This window comes from Panthera leo, chromosome D1 (genome assembly GCF_018350215.1).
Source record: "Panthera leo isolate Ple1 chromosome D1, P.leo_Ple1_pat1.1, whole genome shotgun sequence".
Classification (NCBI taxonomy): Eukaryota; Metazoa; Chordata; class Mammalia; order Carnivora; family Felidae; genus Panthera; species Panthera leo.
In genome coordinates, this window is record NC_056688.1 from 53,257,243 (window position 1) to 53,273,106 (window position 15,864).

The 15,864-nt window shown below is 43.1% G+C and overlaps 1 protein-coding gene across 2 annotated transcripts in view; it reads left to right on the forward strand.

Annotated features, from left to right (window-relative positions):
• The window catches only part of TENM4 (teneurin transmembrane protein 4), a 598,010-nt gene that overhangs the window by 397,319 nt on the left and 184,827 nt on the right, over positions 1–15,864 (forward strand). For both annotated transcript variants that reach the window (XM_042904074.1, XM_042904075.1), the window contains 2 exons: positions 7,763–7,933; positions 15,335–15,549. In XM_042904074.1, coding sequence (XP_042760008.1) covers positions 7,763–7,933; positions 15,335–15,549 — 386 coding nt within the window. The remainder of the gene's footprint in view (positions 1–7,762; positions 7,934–15,334; positions 15,550–15,864) is intronic.

Sequence of the window (15,864 nt, forward strand, 5' to 3'; positions counted from 1 at the left end):
TGCCTGGTGAAAAGCGCCCAGAAAAGACAGCTCTCTGATTCTGTTGCTGCAATACTACCAGTTTATTCTGTGCGTATTAGATTCCAGCTCTGGTCCCCCCACCCCTTGCTGTGTGGCCCGCTTTGGGTGCCCTCCGGCTACATTGCTGTTCCTCCTGTGCAGTGACAGTGGGAGTGCCAGGTTCCCACTCGTGTGGCTGGCTGCGCTTGAGCCTCTTACTTGTGCCCAGCCGCCACCACCACCGCCCCTTGATTTACAGAACTTTTGAGCAGCTGCCGGCAAATCCTTCCCACAGCATTGCACGGTACAGAAAAATGATCAGCTGCACCAGAGTCCCTTCTCCAGAAAACACTTAATTTGGGAGTGAGAGACAGTAACCCCGATTGTTGCTGTCAGGTTTATCCAGAGACAGGAAGAAAGCAATATATTTACTTGATTTAAAATTAGCCCCACGTAGTCACCAGTGGGATCCTGTCAGGTTTCTTTATGCCGATTCTGCTTTTAAAAACTGTTTTATCCGTTGGGCAAGTATCTCTGGTTCCTGTGCCCAAAGTCTGTCAGCTAATGGAAGCAGGATAGAAAAAGGCCCCCTCAGGGTAAAGAAATTTATAGTTGGCATGGAAAGGGAATTAGGGAGAATATATAGAAAGAAGAAAAAGGTGATAGGACAGAGCTGGCTTAAGCAAATCTTTCAGTGGCTCCAGAAATTAGGAAAATCAATGTAGCAAAATGACAAAGATGATGACAACTGCCGTAGAGCTCCTACTATGCGCCAGGCAGAGTTCTAAGCAAATTACATGCATTATTTCATTTAATCCTTTGAGATAGACGCTACCAGCTGCATTTTGCACGTGTGGAAACTGAGACTCAGGCGAAGTAATTTGCCCAAAGTCATAAAACTAATAAATGACCGAGCTCCGGTCTCTCTGGAGAGATCCAGACTTGAACTTGCATGCACATGGTTTTGACTCGGGGGGGTGAGCCATGCCTAAAGTAGTCAGGATGGGGGCCCCATGCTTTGTCCTTGAGAAGAAAGCCCCTTAACAAACACCTCAGAAGAGCAAATCTGGCTATGCTGTCTGCAGAGGCTTTGCCTTCAGCTGTCTTAAATTTTAACTTAATTTCAGACACTGGAACTCACTAGTGGTGTGGTGTATCAGGAGGAGAGCCTGGACCTTGGAACCAGTCAGATCTGGGGTCAGATACTGTATCACTTCCCGTCTGGAAGGTGTGTTTGCAATCATGCGGCCTCTCTGAGCCTCCAGGTTTTTTTCATCATAAACTGAGAATAATAGTAATTTTCTCAAGGTTTATGTAAGGATAGAATGCAATAACATATGCAGTCCCTCTTGCTTAAGTGTCTGACACACGGCGTGTGCTCCAAGGTGGGATCTCCTCTCTGGGCTCTGACACCCTTCGTTTCTACCTATTCCTCCTGAGGCTGGGTTGGAGAACTTTCCTTTTCATGTAAAGCAGCATTAACTGCTTTACAGTTAAGCAGCGGAAACTAGGTAAGAAAATTCATCCCTAATCCCACTATTATAATTCAAAGTCTGATGTCATTTTTACGTATGTCTTTCCAGGTTTTTTTTCATATGCATATCTGGTTTTGCAGAGATGCAGTCAGCAAAAAAATGCAATTTTATGTCTTGCCTTTTTTTTCCCTTAGCATTCTATCATCAGTATTTGCCCTCATTGCTGGTTGTCATGGTCATTTTTGTATAACGATTGCACTGCATTCCATCCGGTACCTGTATTGTAAGTCAGCTAAGTTGTTCTATTTTTACACGTCTAGGTTGTTTCCACTTTTTCTGCTCTTGCCCTGCAGTCGACATCCCTGCGTATGGAACTTCTGGGTTTGGAATTTGTGAATGTCACAGCTTTGTAGCAAAACTAGGACTAGAACCTGGGGAATGAAACTCTGTCTTCTTGTTGCTGTTGTTTTGACTTTCTGTTTTTGTTGTTGTTTTCTCCATTAGATGACCGTAGTCCGAGAATGCCAATGACTTATGTTTCACAGAAATGATAATATTTATTAAAAGCAAAAGAAAACAAAACTGAGCACTAATATAAAACAGAAAAGTGGGTAGCCACATAACCGAGTTGATTCCCAATGCCTTTTGAAACCAAAAACACCACTGGAATCAACACTCCCTTGTGGTTATTGATTGCCGCCTCTAGTCACTACCTAGAGCTACTAATTTACAGATGCAAGTGGGTTCATGCATTTGATTTTTGGAAGAAAGGGAAGCGTGCACCGTGACAGGAAAAGCTCTGCTGCTGTACTTATGTTGGTGATTCCTGCATAATGACTTTGTTAATTGCCTCTCGCTGGCTGGGTGCGGAGGGGGGTTGGGGGGGAGGCTTCAGTGTCTGAACATCTATGGGCATTCTTGTTAAAAATGTCAGGATGGAGCTTGCACTTTCTCGGCCATCTCTTTTGTCTTGCTGGGCAGGAAAAGGGGACTGGAAAATGTCAACCCTGGGATCAGATTGACCAGAGCTGAGGGAATAAGAAACTTCCCCCACCCCAGCTCTTGGCTTTTAGAAATCATTAACATTTCAGTGTGGGTGATCCTGTGAACCCGCTACCTTTCCACAACCTTCTTCTGAACTCTTAAGCACCTTTTCACCTTTTCATGGAATTAAAAAGTAGTTTAAAGGGAAAACCCATATCAGGTTTCTTATTTAGGTCACTTTCAGTGTGCTTGAGAGTTTTGCACTAACAGTTGTAAATACAAACCACAAAGTGCAATTTAGACAATCCTGTGATGTACATTGGTGGTGAATGGTCACCAGTAATTCTTCAGGAAAGGGGGTGTGACCAATTACAGTTTATTTTTTTCAATGGTCTGGTTCATCCTTAGAGCAGACAGGGGAGGACTATTTCTATTTCTTAGCTTTTCTGGATCCATGGCTGTTAATTTCACATCATTTGGGTAGCATTCGTTTCCTGCCATATACAACTTTAAACATGGGTTGCTGTTGGCCAAGAGATAGTTATTAACACCACTGGTCCCCCCAAACATTAATTGTAGCCATTGTGTGTGCGCGTGTGTGTGTGTGTGTGTGTGTGTGTGTGTGTGTTGGTGTTTGTGGGTTTTTTTGCTGGTGGCTTTATGTTGCCCATATTTTATCTTCTATTTAAAGTACAAGAATGAAAGGGGCACCTGGGTGGTTCAGTCGGTTAAGCATCCACCTTCAGCTCAGGTCATGATTTCACAAGTTTGAGCCCCGCATCGGGTTCGGTGCTCACAGCTTGGAGCCTGGCGCCTGCTTCGGCTTCTATGTCTCCCCCTCTCTCTCTGCCCCTTCCCCACTCTCTCTGCCCCTCCCCCACTCGCACTCTGTCTCTATCTCAACATAAATAAACATTAAATTTAAAAAAAATAAATAAAAGTAAAAGAATGAAAAAGAGGAAGCTTGGGTTGGGAACACAGGCTCCTAAGTTTGAAGCTTGCCTCAAATCTATACTGGCTCCTACACTTAGACTGGTGATTCCTGCACGATGACTTTGTGAATTGCTTCCTGCCACCAGGTGCTGGGAGGAGGCTTCAGCATCTGAACATCTATTGGGCATTCTTGTTAAAAATGTCAGGATAGAGCTTGCACATTCTCAGCCATCCCTTATGTCTTGCTGGGCAGGGAAAGGGGACTGGTGGTATTGGGTAACTTTTACCTCTCCTGGTAAATCAGAGTATGTTAGTATAACTTAAATGTTAGTCTACTTTCCTTGTATGTATTTTCCAGTAATGATTTTTCAACCTATCTTTACATGAAGATAAAATTAGATAATATAAAGCATTCAGCATGTCAGTACGCACTCAAATGATTCCACATTTTGAGCTGCTGTTATTATTTTGATTATTTTCAAGGAAAAAGAAGAGTGGTTGCTTGAGTTATGTTTCCTTGTACTATCTGTGGCTTAGCTTGTGTTTTACCCTTTGGAGAGAGGAGGGGAGGAGAGGGGAGATTGTTCCTTCTCTCTTCCCCTCTTCCATAACCTGGAACTATAGAATTAACCACCACTCAGCACAGTAAAGGAATGGAGGGCCCTCTAGCACAAATGTATTTAAGACCCTGAATCAGAGAGTAAGGGTCCCTTCTGTTGTGGCTGTAAAGTGACCATGACTGGCTGAACTTCACACCTGTCTCTACATCATCACCTAATCTCGGTGGCCCCATGCTTACTTCCCACCTGCAAGCCTCCAAAACTGATTTCTGGGTGACTGAGTCTTCCGAGGGCCCAGGTTTGAGTGGGGTCCAGAACTTTGCCTTCCCAGGTGGTGAAAGGAAACAGAGAGACATGCCAGCCTCACAGCTGTGTGAGGACTCTGTGATGGCAGGTAGTGGGGGGCAAGGCCACGAGGAAGCCCCGCCAGTGTGTCTCCCGAAGCTTCAGGTCAGCATCTTCCCCCCACCCCCCCACCAGCTGAGGACTGTCCTGCCCTAATTAACTTCCCTGAGACACAAGACCCTGTGATCATTTTCACCTCCAATGCTTTTTTCCACTGGCTTTTCTTTCCCCTCAGCTTTTTTCTTTTTCTTTCTTTCTTTCTTTCTTTCTTTCTTTCTTTCTTTCTTTCTTTCTTTCTTTCTTTCTCTCTCTCTCTCTCTCTCTCTCTCTCTCTCTCTTTCTTTCTTTCTTTTTAAGCAAGGGCTTGATTTTGCATCTTGTTAAAAGTAAGAGAAAGCTTTGACAATAAAAATGTTTTTCTTCGCAAAGCTGTGAGAGTTCTATTCATTCTGGGATTACTTAATTCTCATGACCTTTAACAAGACAGCACTTCTGCACAGTTAGATGAGATAATTGATTCTAATGGGGAAAGGAGCAGTGCTCATTTAACTGCATATCTCTGAGTCGTCTTCCGTTCAAACAATTTCTCCATTACCTTTGGAGTTGCCAATATATAGATTAAACTGGTAAGACGGTAAGCAAAAATGGGAGCTAATTCAGCCTTGGAAACAGCAGAGTTTTCACTTCTTCCAGGCAAGTTAACTTCTATCATTATTGACAACTACACCACCAGGAGCAGCATAAAGTTCCTCCTCCTTTAGTGCCCAGGACCAAAAATATGCTAAGTGGTAGCTGCTGTTTTATCATTATCATCAACAGTATGAGTATAATGGTTACAAAATACTGCCATCATGCGTATGTACGGTTTACAAAGCACTTTGCCATATTTTGTCTCATATGATACAGTAATTCTTTGAAATAATTGCCTCTCCATTTCTTGGATGCATCTAGGTGGTGGCAGCTAGGATTCCAAACCAGTCTTCTTATCTCTGGCACACACTGTTCCCCGCTCGGCAGTAACCAGAGAGAGCAAAGGGTCAGATTCCATTTCTGTTACAGAGTACCCCTCCTGTTGAGATCAAACTTGTGTGCGTTCCCTGGGTGGCTTGTGTTTTGGACTAGAAGTCAGAAGGATGTGCAGCTCTCGTGTCCTTTATACAGTTATTTGTGTCTTGAAGGTGCCCGCACAGCCCCTCAAGAACCCCCCCCCACCAGCCCATCAGTGAACCCTTCCACGGATGGGCCAAGCAATACAACCCTCTGTCCTCCTCACAGGATCCTGTGTTACAGCCCCCAAAGCTGCTCCATGTATGAACGGGGATGTTTTTATAACACCCACTTGCCTTGCAAGGTAAAGCTAGTGAGAAAGGCTTGGTGAAGTGGGTGGAGCCTGGGCTTCAAGCCGGAAAGACTGGTGATATCTGATTTCAGTGTTTGAATAGTTGCAGATTCTAGTCTACACTGTGTCGCTCGCGAGCCATTTAACCTTCCCTGTGTTAATCGATGTCACTGTGTCTTAGTTTCTGCATCTGTAAAATGGGGCTATTACTAACTGTCTTTTCAGGATTTTTGTGAGAATTAAGGAAATATTGCATTTACTGCTTTTGGCACAATGCCTGGCACTCAGTTTTATAATTACCTTCTGAGCCTTAGCGTGCACATCTGCAAGTTGGGTCTCGCAGGGCTGCCTTGAGGTTTAGAGGCAATGTATACAAATTTCCCAGTACGCTTCCTGGCATGCAGTTAGCCCTCAGTATACATAATTACTGTGGGCCTTCATAGTTCCATAGATCCTTTCCTGGGTTCCTCTGGGCCTCTTAGTGGGCCAGTCACCCCCTCCTCTGGGCCTTCTAGTCCTTCTGAGTAGACTTTGTTCCTTGTCCATCTTCTCTACTTGTCTGTGAGCTCATGGAAGCAAGGGCTGTCTGATTACGTTCTGGCTCTCCAGAGTCAGCCCTGGGTCCCAGTACAGGGTAGGCTTCTAGGAAATGTTCATCAGTACAACAAAGGAGTGATGTTGCATACAGGATGCTGTGGGAGTCAGGGACTGAAGTTCTTAACTCTCTGTGTGAGGAATCAGGGCAGGCATTTCAGAAAAGGTAAGTAGGGACCATTGACAAGTCTTAAATCCTAAAATGGGATTTAAGCAGACATTTTGTACTAGATTACAAAATCTTTTGGAAACAAGTTTCCTCACCTTTTCAAGCACTGTGTATGTTAGGGAACAGTGTCCATTCTTTGGCGTCTTATGGTATCTTCTAGATTGTTGCACAAGACCGTTTAGCAGTCACTACCTTGGAAAAAAATATTTTTAAAACAGAAATGCAAGTACATCCTACAAAATCAAAAAGTACAACAGATATACAGTTAGAAGCAAATCTGTCTTCTATCCCTGACCCTTAGGATCTCTTTCCATCATTGGATGCATCTACTGTTACCAGTGTCTTTCATATCCTTCAGGAATATTCTAAACATATACATGATTTTTCCCCCCAAAGGCAGTATATCAGATATACCATTCTGCATGTTACAATTTTCCTTTCAGAAAAATATAAAGAGCTTCCATATGCTTTTTTATGATTACATAATACATTGTATGAAGGTAACTTATCTGGCCCCTTACTGATGAAGTGGTTTCTAATATTTTGCTACTACAAACAGTGCTGCAGTGAATAACCTTGTATGTACATCATTTAGTATAATATGTGAAAATATTTGGAGGAGAAATTTCTAGAATTTTCTAGAAACCCTGGGAACCTCTAAATCCCAGGATCAGTAGTATGTTTGTTATTAATTTGATAGCTTTTTTCAAATTGTCCTTCATAGCGTTTGTACCAACTTATGCTCATACCAACGAAGTATGAGAGTGCTTATTTCCTGTTCTCTGTCAATACTGTATAATTTTAACCTTTTTTATCTTTGCCAAAGCCTATGTGAAAAATAGTATTTCAAAGTTTTAACTTACATTTCTCCTATGATGAGTGTTGTCAAGAGTCTTTTCATATGATTGAGAACCAATTGTATTTCTTATGCTGTAAGCTCTCTGCTCATAGTTCATAACATATTCCTATTTTCCTGATGAGCTGTTGGATTTTACTTATTATTTGTAGCAGTTATTTTATATTAATGAAATTAACCCTTTGTGCTACAAATTGCAAAATTTCCCCCTAGATTATTTATCTTTCAAAGCAAAAGGCCAAGGCTTCCTGAAACTCCCCCATCCCTACCCCTCTCCCTGTCCCACCAGACTGTGAGCCCTCAGGGGCAGGGTCTATGCCTTGAGCATCTCCATGCCCAGCCCCCCACATAGGGCTTGGCACTGCAAAGCTCTCTTCGGGGGCTGTTTGTTGAACTGAGCTGAACTGAATTCCTGAGTTCCCCACCCCAGCTGCCCTCCCCTATGGCTTGGGAGTTCCATTTCCTCCGCCAGCAGAAAAAGATGACTTTTCTCATTGCTCACCACAGCCATGCACCTGTTTGGCCTAAACTGGCACCTGCAGCCGATGGAGGGGCAGATGTATGAAATCACGGAGGACACAGCCAGCAGTTGGCCTGTGCCAACGGACGTCTCCCTGTATCCATCAGGGGGCACTGGGTTAGAGATCCCTGACAGGAAAGGCAAAGGAGCCACAGAAGGTAGGGTTGCCGTGTTGTTCGTGTCGTGAGTCCTCTGTGTCTGCCTTTGAACCGAAGAGACCTTCATTATGCACGTCATGTGCCTGACTCACAGCTCCGTGCTTTGGCCCTTCCTCCATCTTTCTGCACTCCACGCCGGCTGCCAGCCCACCTGTGTCTTCATCTCAGTTCCTTTTCACTGTGAGCTCATAGCGGGGCTTGGGCAGCTCTCATGGTGCTCAGCAGTATCCCATCTCATGCCTCGAGGGAAGCATCATGGGCTTTCGCACTGCTGGGTGGCTGTCTTGGATTGTGTGGGATCAGGATGAGTCCTTAAGGGGCCAATAACAATAATCATTAGTGTTGGTACGGTTTATTTGTTTCAAAGATTTTGTCAAGAGCTTTTTACACTTAATCCTCACAGAGATCCTGTGAGGTAAGTATAATTCTTTAGACCCATTTTAGATACAAAACCTAAGGGTTACATTAATTTAGTGACTTGACCAGAGGTCGCTCAGCTAGTAAATAATGGAGCTTGGCATATGAGCCCAGGTCTGGATGACTCCAGAGCTCTTACTGTCTCTATAAATTGTCCTACCTGACTCACCACATGGTTGCAAGACCCTGAAGGAGATGTAGATGAGAAATCCCATTATGCAGTGGGACACGAATATTTTTCTATCAGTGATGGAGTGGTAGTGACATTTGGAGTTTGGCATTCTTAAATGGGACATCTGTAGACCCATGTTCTGAATTTCTTAAGGGTCTTTCTAACACGCCATTGACACACATTCTTTCACTATCAGCCAGAAGTGGCACAGACTCACAAAAATGGTACCGTGAAAGATGGCTGAGCTAATGGGCCAGTCTCATTGCCATTCTGGGCAGCGTAGGCATTCTTTATCCTGTCCCTGCTGTGCCCTGCTTCATCCCGTCTGTTAGCAAAGTGCACCACAGGTCTGCCTCCACCTTTACTGCTTATATCTTCTTTCCTAGCATCTCAGACAACTTTGGGGTCAAAGCTTCTGAGGTTTCCTGCCCTCAAGGATTTCCCTTCCAGGAATCTGTTTGGTTAACAGGGTACCATATGCTTGGTTGAAATAGCTACTCAGGACCTCTGAATGATCCTGAAGGCAAAAATCAATTCTTTTTTTAAAAAACGTTTATTTTTGAGACGGAAAGACGGAACACAAGTGGAGGAGGGGCAGAGAGAAAGTAAGAGAGAGAACCCCAAGGAGACTTGCACTTGTCAGTGAAGAGCCTGACACAGAGCTCGAATTCAGAAACCATGAGATCATGACCTGAGCTGAAATCAAGAGTTGGATGCTTAACCAACTGAGCCACCCAGGCACCCCCAACTCTTTCTTTTTGTTTTTTAAATATGGAATGCTTCATGAATTTGCATGTAATCCTTGCACAGGGACTATGCTAATATTCCAATAAAATCAACTCTTGACCCATGGTCATCTTTAAGGGAAGTAAGAATGGGAGCATTTCCACAGAGCCAAATCAGAACCTCTGCTTACTTTTTCTAGGGGCAATGCCAGTCTTCTCCTTTACAAAGATTTTAAGACTTAAAACATTTAATAATTTATACTTTCTTCGCCCTTTAGTAAGGATATGGAGGGAGTGTGGATAGGGCCACGGGAAGAGCTCTGGGTTAGGAAGCAAGAGCCCTGACTTCAAGCCCAGCTGCTGACCCTTGAATTGTCCTTAAGCAAATCCCTTGAAAGACTTTCTGAGTGGGGTGCCTGGTCGGTTAAGCGTCTGACCTTGGCTCAGGTCATAATCTTGCAGCTTGTGAGTTCAAGCCCCGCGTCAGGTTCTGTCCTGACAGCTCAGAGGCTGGAGGCTGTGTCTCCCTCTCTCTCTGTCCATCCCCCACTCATGCTCTCTCTCCTTTCTCCCTACCCCTCCTCCACTTGTGTTCTCTGTCTCTCTCAAAAATAAACAAACATTTTTTAAAAAAAAATGAATTGATTTTGGCCTTCAGGATCATTCAGAGGTCTTCTCTCTCAAAAATAAATAAAAAAAAGTGAACATGCTTTCAACAACAACAACAAAAAAAAGACTTTCTGAGCTTCATTCTCCTCCTCTCTAAATGGAAGTTATTGAGCTAAATTATCTCCAAGGTCCAGTTTAATTCACAAGTCCTACATATGAAATTGATAGTAGAATCATCAGACTAACCAGACGGTTCTTTAGAATTTTTTTTCCAGACCAGCCCTGTCCATGGTCCTGCCTGTCAGCTTGTGAATCCCTTGTCAGTTTATAGTGTCACATGCCATACGGGAATACCATCCATGTGGACGGTCTTTAGGTCAGCACGTACAAATGCAGATTTAAGATATGTTAACCCTCAAGGCATTGGAAGAGGTCTCATTTAGCAAAATGTATTTTCTTCCCTCCATGATCTCTATCAGACATTCTTGAAACAGAGTTGGATCTATCTGAAATCTCCCATTCTAATGAAATTAGTTTGTGGGTTTTTTAGGTTTTGTTTTGTTTTACCCAAGGAGCAGGAGGTGCAGATAAGAGGCAAAATAAAATTGCCCCAGCTTATTGGTTTACTTTAATTGGAGTATTTTTGCTTAAAGGGATTATCTGTCATTACTAATGCAAATGGAAATCCTGTTTACAAAGCCCTAAAATGCAGTGCTGTGCTGGAAAGTGGTCAGCATCAAAAGCAATTACTGTGACAAAAAATACATCAGACTGGAGAAACAGAGGACAAAGCTTCCTACAGTTTATGTGAGACCACATGGTTCTTAATTTCTTTTGCCCTGGTCAAACCAATGTCTACACAGTTCATGTTTTTAATTGTAACATTAAAAAACCTACTTCCTTAGACATAGCTCAAGGGGAAAAGTCTTTAACACTGATGTGAGTGCATATTTCCTATCCCTTCGAAGGGTATCAGAGAGGAGAGCTGATTACAGAATTAAGATTAGAGCCCTGGTTTACAGAGATGGCAGTAACAATGTGGTATGATGGAAAGAAGATAAATGGGCCTTGGAGCCAGACAGGCTTGAATCCTGGCCCTCAAATTTATTGGCTTTGTTAACTCATGCCAATTACTCCATCTTCTTTGGCCTTAGTTTCTTCATCCATAAGAACAAGGATGGTAACGTCTGTATCTTTTCAGACTGGTGGTGAAGAGGCACTCAACAACTGTCACTTCCTTTCTTCCCATCTGCTCAAATCCCAAGCCATTCCATGTCAGTTATCAGAATCTCAGAAATCCAGACTAAGTAATATTTTCCCCTCAAAGACCCTGCAAATAATTGGGACATGTTTTCATATTGTAAAATGCTATATATTTTTTAATTATGCAAATTAAATATATAATGAGTCCAGTATTTTAAATGCTCATCATGTCTTTGAGAATAACCTCAACCTGCAATCTACACTGTATTTTCAAAGTGGCTCTTACCATTTCAGGGTGTCATGGGACAGAAACCAAATATGGCAGCTTTTCGAAGAAAAGCCACAATAACTTACGTTATATGTTAATGGAAAAGAGGGGAGAAAGCATTGAATAAACAAAAATTCCTGATGGTTGAATTGGTGGGCTTAGGGATAGCATTTTCTTCTTTCTGCAATGAAATAAAAATTACCCATCAGTTTAAACCATGCAAATTGCTGCACGCAGGCTCAGCTGGGCTCTCCAAAATGGAACAGCTTATTTTGATAACCAAATAAATTTCTAACAGTTGCTAAGGAAACTAAAGGATTCTTTGTGCAAGTTATTGCATTGAAAAGAACCAGAAAGGTGGAGGGAAGAGGAGAGTGTTAGTTGATTAGGAATTTAGAATCTGTGTAGATGGATCTTAGTTCAAGAAAGTGAGGACTATGACTGAGAAGGGCATGGAATTTCACTTCTTCCAATTCTCTCTTGTTTGACCAAACAATCCAATCATTTCAGCAAATTGTTGAGAAATTTCTTTTATAGACATGATTGTGTAGTTGTACATCATTGCTAGAGGAAGGCTGAGTCTGTGTATCTTTACAAAGAACAGGACTGTTGCCAGTAGAATTTGCCTTGTGAAACCTGATCATACTGTTGGAGATCCCTATTTCTTAGTTAAGCTCTTGGTGTTGTTTGTTAAGTCTCTGGTGGCCCCCAATGATTGTGTAGTGTCCTCTTTATAAGTGTCTTGAGACCCCAACTCTTGCCCTTTAACTCTGGGTCCTGTTTGTGCATTCCTACTTCATAAAAACTGTCAACTTTCTGTGCCCCATGACACTCAGTGGGCCTTGGTCTACCTGGCCTAGCCTTGATGGTTAGATTGCTGGGACTGTGAGTTAGGTGGGACTCATGCACTGTGCCATTGACCCTTGAGTGAGACTATTGAGAGTGTCTTTGAAGAGTTTTAATTAACCACTTATCAATTTAATGCTTTAAGAAGCCATATTCTAGCAAATGAAGAGAAACCCCAAATGGCTTTATCTTCAAATGGTTTCTTAAGCATTCTGAGCCTCAGTACATACATCTTATCAGTGTGAGAATTAACTGAACCGATGAACATAAAGGGGGGCCCAGCATGTAGTGAGAGCAAGAATTGATAGCAAGTATTACCACTAATCCTGCCACTTCTACCTTTACTGCTGTTACTAACTACTGCTATTATTACTGCTGCTGCTGTTGTTGTCGTTATTATTTTCCAGAATGTGGGTGGGGATAAAAAGAATTGTATACATGAGACCTGTCTCCTCCAACTCCCACCACCCTCTGTCATCTCTCCTCACTCTACTGTTGGTGGGTCTTGCTGTGTGGTCGGATGGTTTCTGTCTTAAGCACTCACAGCTTGGCGCTCGGATTTAAGAACAGAGGATCTGGAAAGAGGAAGGCAGGAAGAGCTGAGTGTGGCTTCACTCTGAATAACTGCTAGCCCAGCCAGTCTCACGCCTCTTTCCCATCAGACACGGGTACTCGCTGTGCTGTACCTCTTTCCCCTCAGAAGCCCCCATCTCGTCCCTACGTATAGTCCTACAAGGGGACCACTGGGGACCAGAGTAGAGGAATGATAAAGCTTAAATCCCCAGATGGGGTCCTCTTTTCCTTCAAAAACATCCCCTTTAGGCTGGGCTGTGGTCCCTTCCCTAAGGGTCTGGACCAGGTGACTTTTAGTACAAAGGTCACTTTAGTACAAAGCCCGAGTGGCCCTCAGAGACTCAGCCGAGAGTCCAGGTCCCGGTGGCCGGTGTGCCCTGGAACAGAATCAGCTATTTTTATTTGTATACACACCAAAGACAGTTCTTTTCTCTTATTTTGGCCCATGTTGGTGAAATACGAGAATGCTAGAAAAGAATATTGCTTTTTATCACTCCTCGGGTGTAAGAGCCAACTTATGTATGCCTCTGGGGCCCGCAGACCTCTGGAGAGAGACTCTGGGCTGGCCTCTGACCTTATGAGGCTCAGAACTCAGCTGATACAATAGCTGTCTCTCAAACACATGCTCACTGGAGGAGAAAATGAACCATGCAGGGTGCTTTAGCAGCATGCCAAAATGTGGGGGAAAGTTTTCATTATTTATTCTCAGACCCAGGAATTATTTGACTGCAGACAATTCTGAAATCCCATCAGCCCCGACTCCCACCCACTCACAAAGGAAATGAGTCCTTGGAATTAGCAGTCTCAGGCTTATTTCTGTGCAGTTTCTAGGAGGAAACTCAGAGTTCTGCATCCCTAGCAGAATGATAAGCTAAAGGGTACACTATTTTTCTACCTAGAATACAAAAGAATTGTGGTACTGGGAGCCCCACAATCAGATAAGAATGTGAAAGTAATTCTGCTCCATCTTAATGTGTTGTGAATTTGGCTTCTGTCTTTGAACTTCGAATCACAGTGTGGTGGTTTTTGTGTGTCTGCATTTTCAAGGTAAAAGTCTGGGGCACATTCCTTCCATAAAGGAATTAAATGCAAGCTCTTTCCCATGCTAATGACAGAATACTAGTGGTACTTTTATTGAGAGCGTGCATTTTAACTTTTTTTGTTGTTGGCATATTTTTTAATTAAAATAACATTTAATGGTTTGAAGCTAAAAACCTGATGTTTCTGCCTAGGAGTTTATAAAGGAATGATAACATATGGAGAAGTTTAACATTTAAATTGAATTTTATTATTTAAAACAGTAAAATATTTTATGACTACAACAATGCCCTGCCAAGCTCCATTTCAGCATCAAATGTGCTTTGTAAGGAATCTTACAAAGCTAGGGGAAAAAAGACATTTTAATTTCTTATTCCCCAAGTGCTTTTTATAAAAAGTTCTCACAAACGTGTTTTCTTTACAAATGGATTATTGTTCTTAAAGCCTCTCTTCGAACACGTCTAACAACAAATCTTGGAACTAAGATACCCTGGGGATTCTTCCTTACAAATAAGACATAGTCTGCTGGCTGCCATGTGGCTAGTCAGTGTCCTAAAGGTGGTCTTCTAACATCCCTATCACCTCCTTCTGCCACCTCCCAACTCCCCAGAGGGCTGATGTCTGGAAGGAAGTCAGGTTTATATTTTTCACATGTGAGTGTGCTTAATTAGTAAACAGAGGAAGTTTGATAAGCCCTCTTCCTTCCTGGCACTTCTGGTGCCCCCAGAAAGCTGTCACTCTCCTGAATGGTGACAGAAATGGGCAAGGGACCATATTTCTGACCCCTGTCCCCTGAAACCTGCAGGGTCAGGGGCCTTGGTTGAATTTCCAAGTATGCCATAGGCTTTGTGCCTGAACTTGAGATCAATTCCCTCGGCTTTACCTACTTCAGCACAAAACTGATATTCGAAGACCTCCATCCAAGCAAGACAAGGAAGCATTTTTCAGAAATATCCATTCCATTCAGAAGTACCCCCTTTTTCATCTTCCCCAGCCCAACTCCTGCTCCCCATATAAACCCCTTCCACATGTCTTAGCCTTAGAATTTGGCTTCCAGTTATACATAAACCAGTAAACTTGTAAAATACTTTCATCCACTCAGGTCGGGCTTCCCACTGCTGGTGGGACCATTTTGAGTTGGAAATTTAATAACAACACCTTGTTCGCACTACCCTTTCTATTTTAGCGTGCATGCTTTTATACACACACGCGTGTGCACAGTTATTCTCGTGTGACCACCAGTGATTATTTTGGGGATCGGAATATATCTTAACAAGCTGTGGAATTATGCAGTATACAGATGGCCCTTGAGGAGGACCCATACTGCTTTGGAAGAATGCATATTTTTAGCAGAACAGTTTGAGCACCACTAGAAAAAAAAAGTTCTGGACATTCTTCCTCCTCAGTGGGGAGTGGGGGTGGGGCTGGTGGTGGAACATAGTAGAGAGAAGTGTGAGGCACAGGGGAGTCCTGCTGTTCAGGGGCTCCGATCCCTTATTTCACTTGTGGCCAACTGCTGTTTTTGTCTTCCCTTCCCTGTGTCTTGGTAGGAAAGCCCAGTAGTTTCTTTCCAGAGGACAGTTTCATAGACTCTGGAGAAATCGACGTGGGGAGACGGGCTTCGCAGAAGATTCCTCCTGGCACTTTCTGGAGATCTCAGGTGTTCATAGACCATCCTGTGCATCTGAAATTCAATGTGTCCCTGGGAAAGGCAGCTCTGGTTGGCATCTATGGCAGAAAAGGCCTTCCTCCTTCACATACACAGGTAACCAGAATGCCACATCCCCTGCTGATCTGCAGGGGCTCCTACCTCACACCCTAACCCAAAGTCAGGAAGCCTAATGCTCACACCTGGAGCCTTGTGTTTGAAGGGCATTTCACATATTTTATAGCCCATTCCTCCATTTGACCTAAGACCCTACCTTTCAGATGAGTAGGGTTATATCCCTGGGGTTTTTTAAGAAGAGGAAATTTTAGGAAATATCTCAAATAGCCTCTCTACTGTTACCCAGTCACCTGAGTGAAATTATCCAAGAAATAGAAAGAGAAAAGCATGCGCTTTGGAGTCAGACAGACTTCA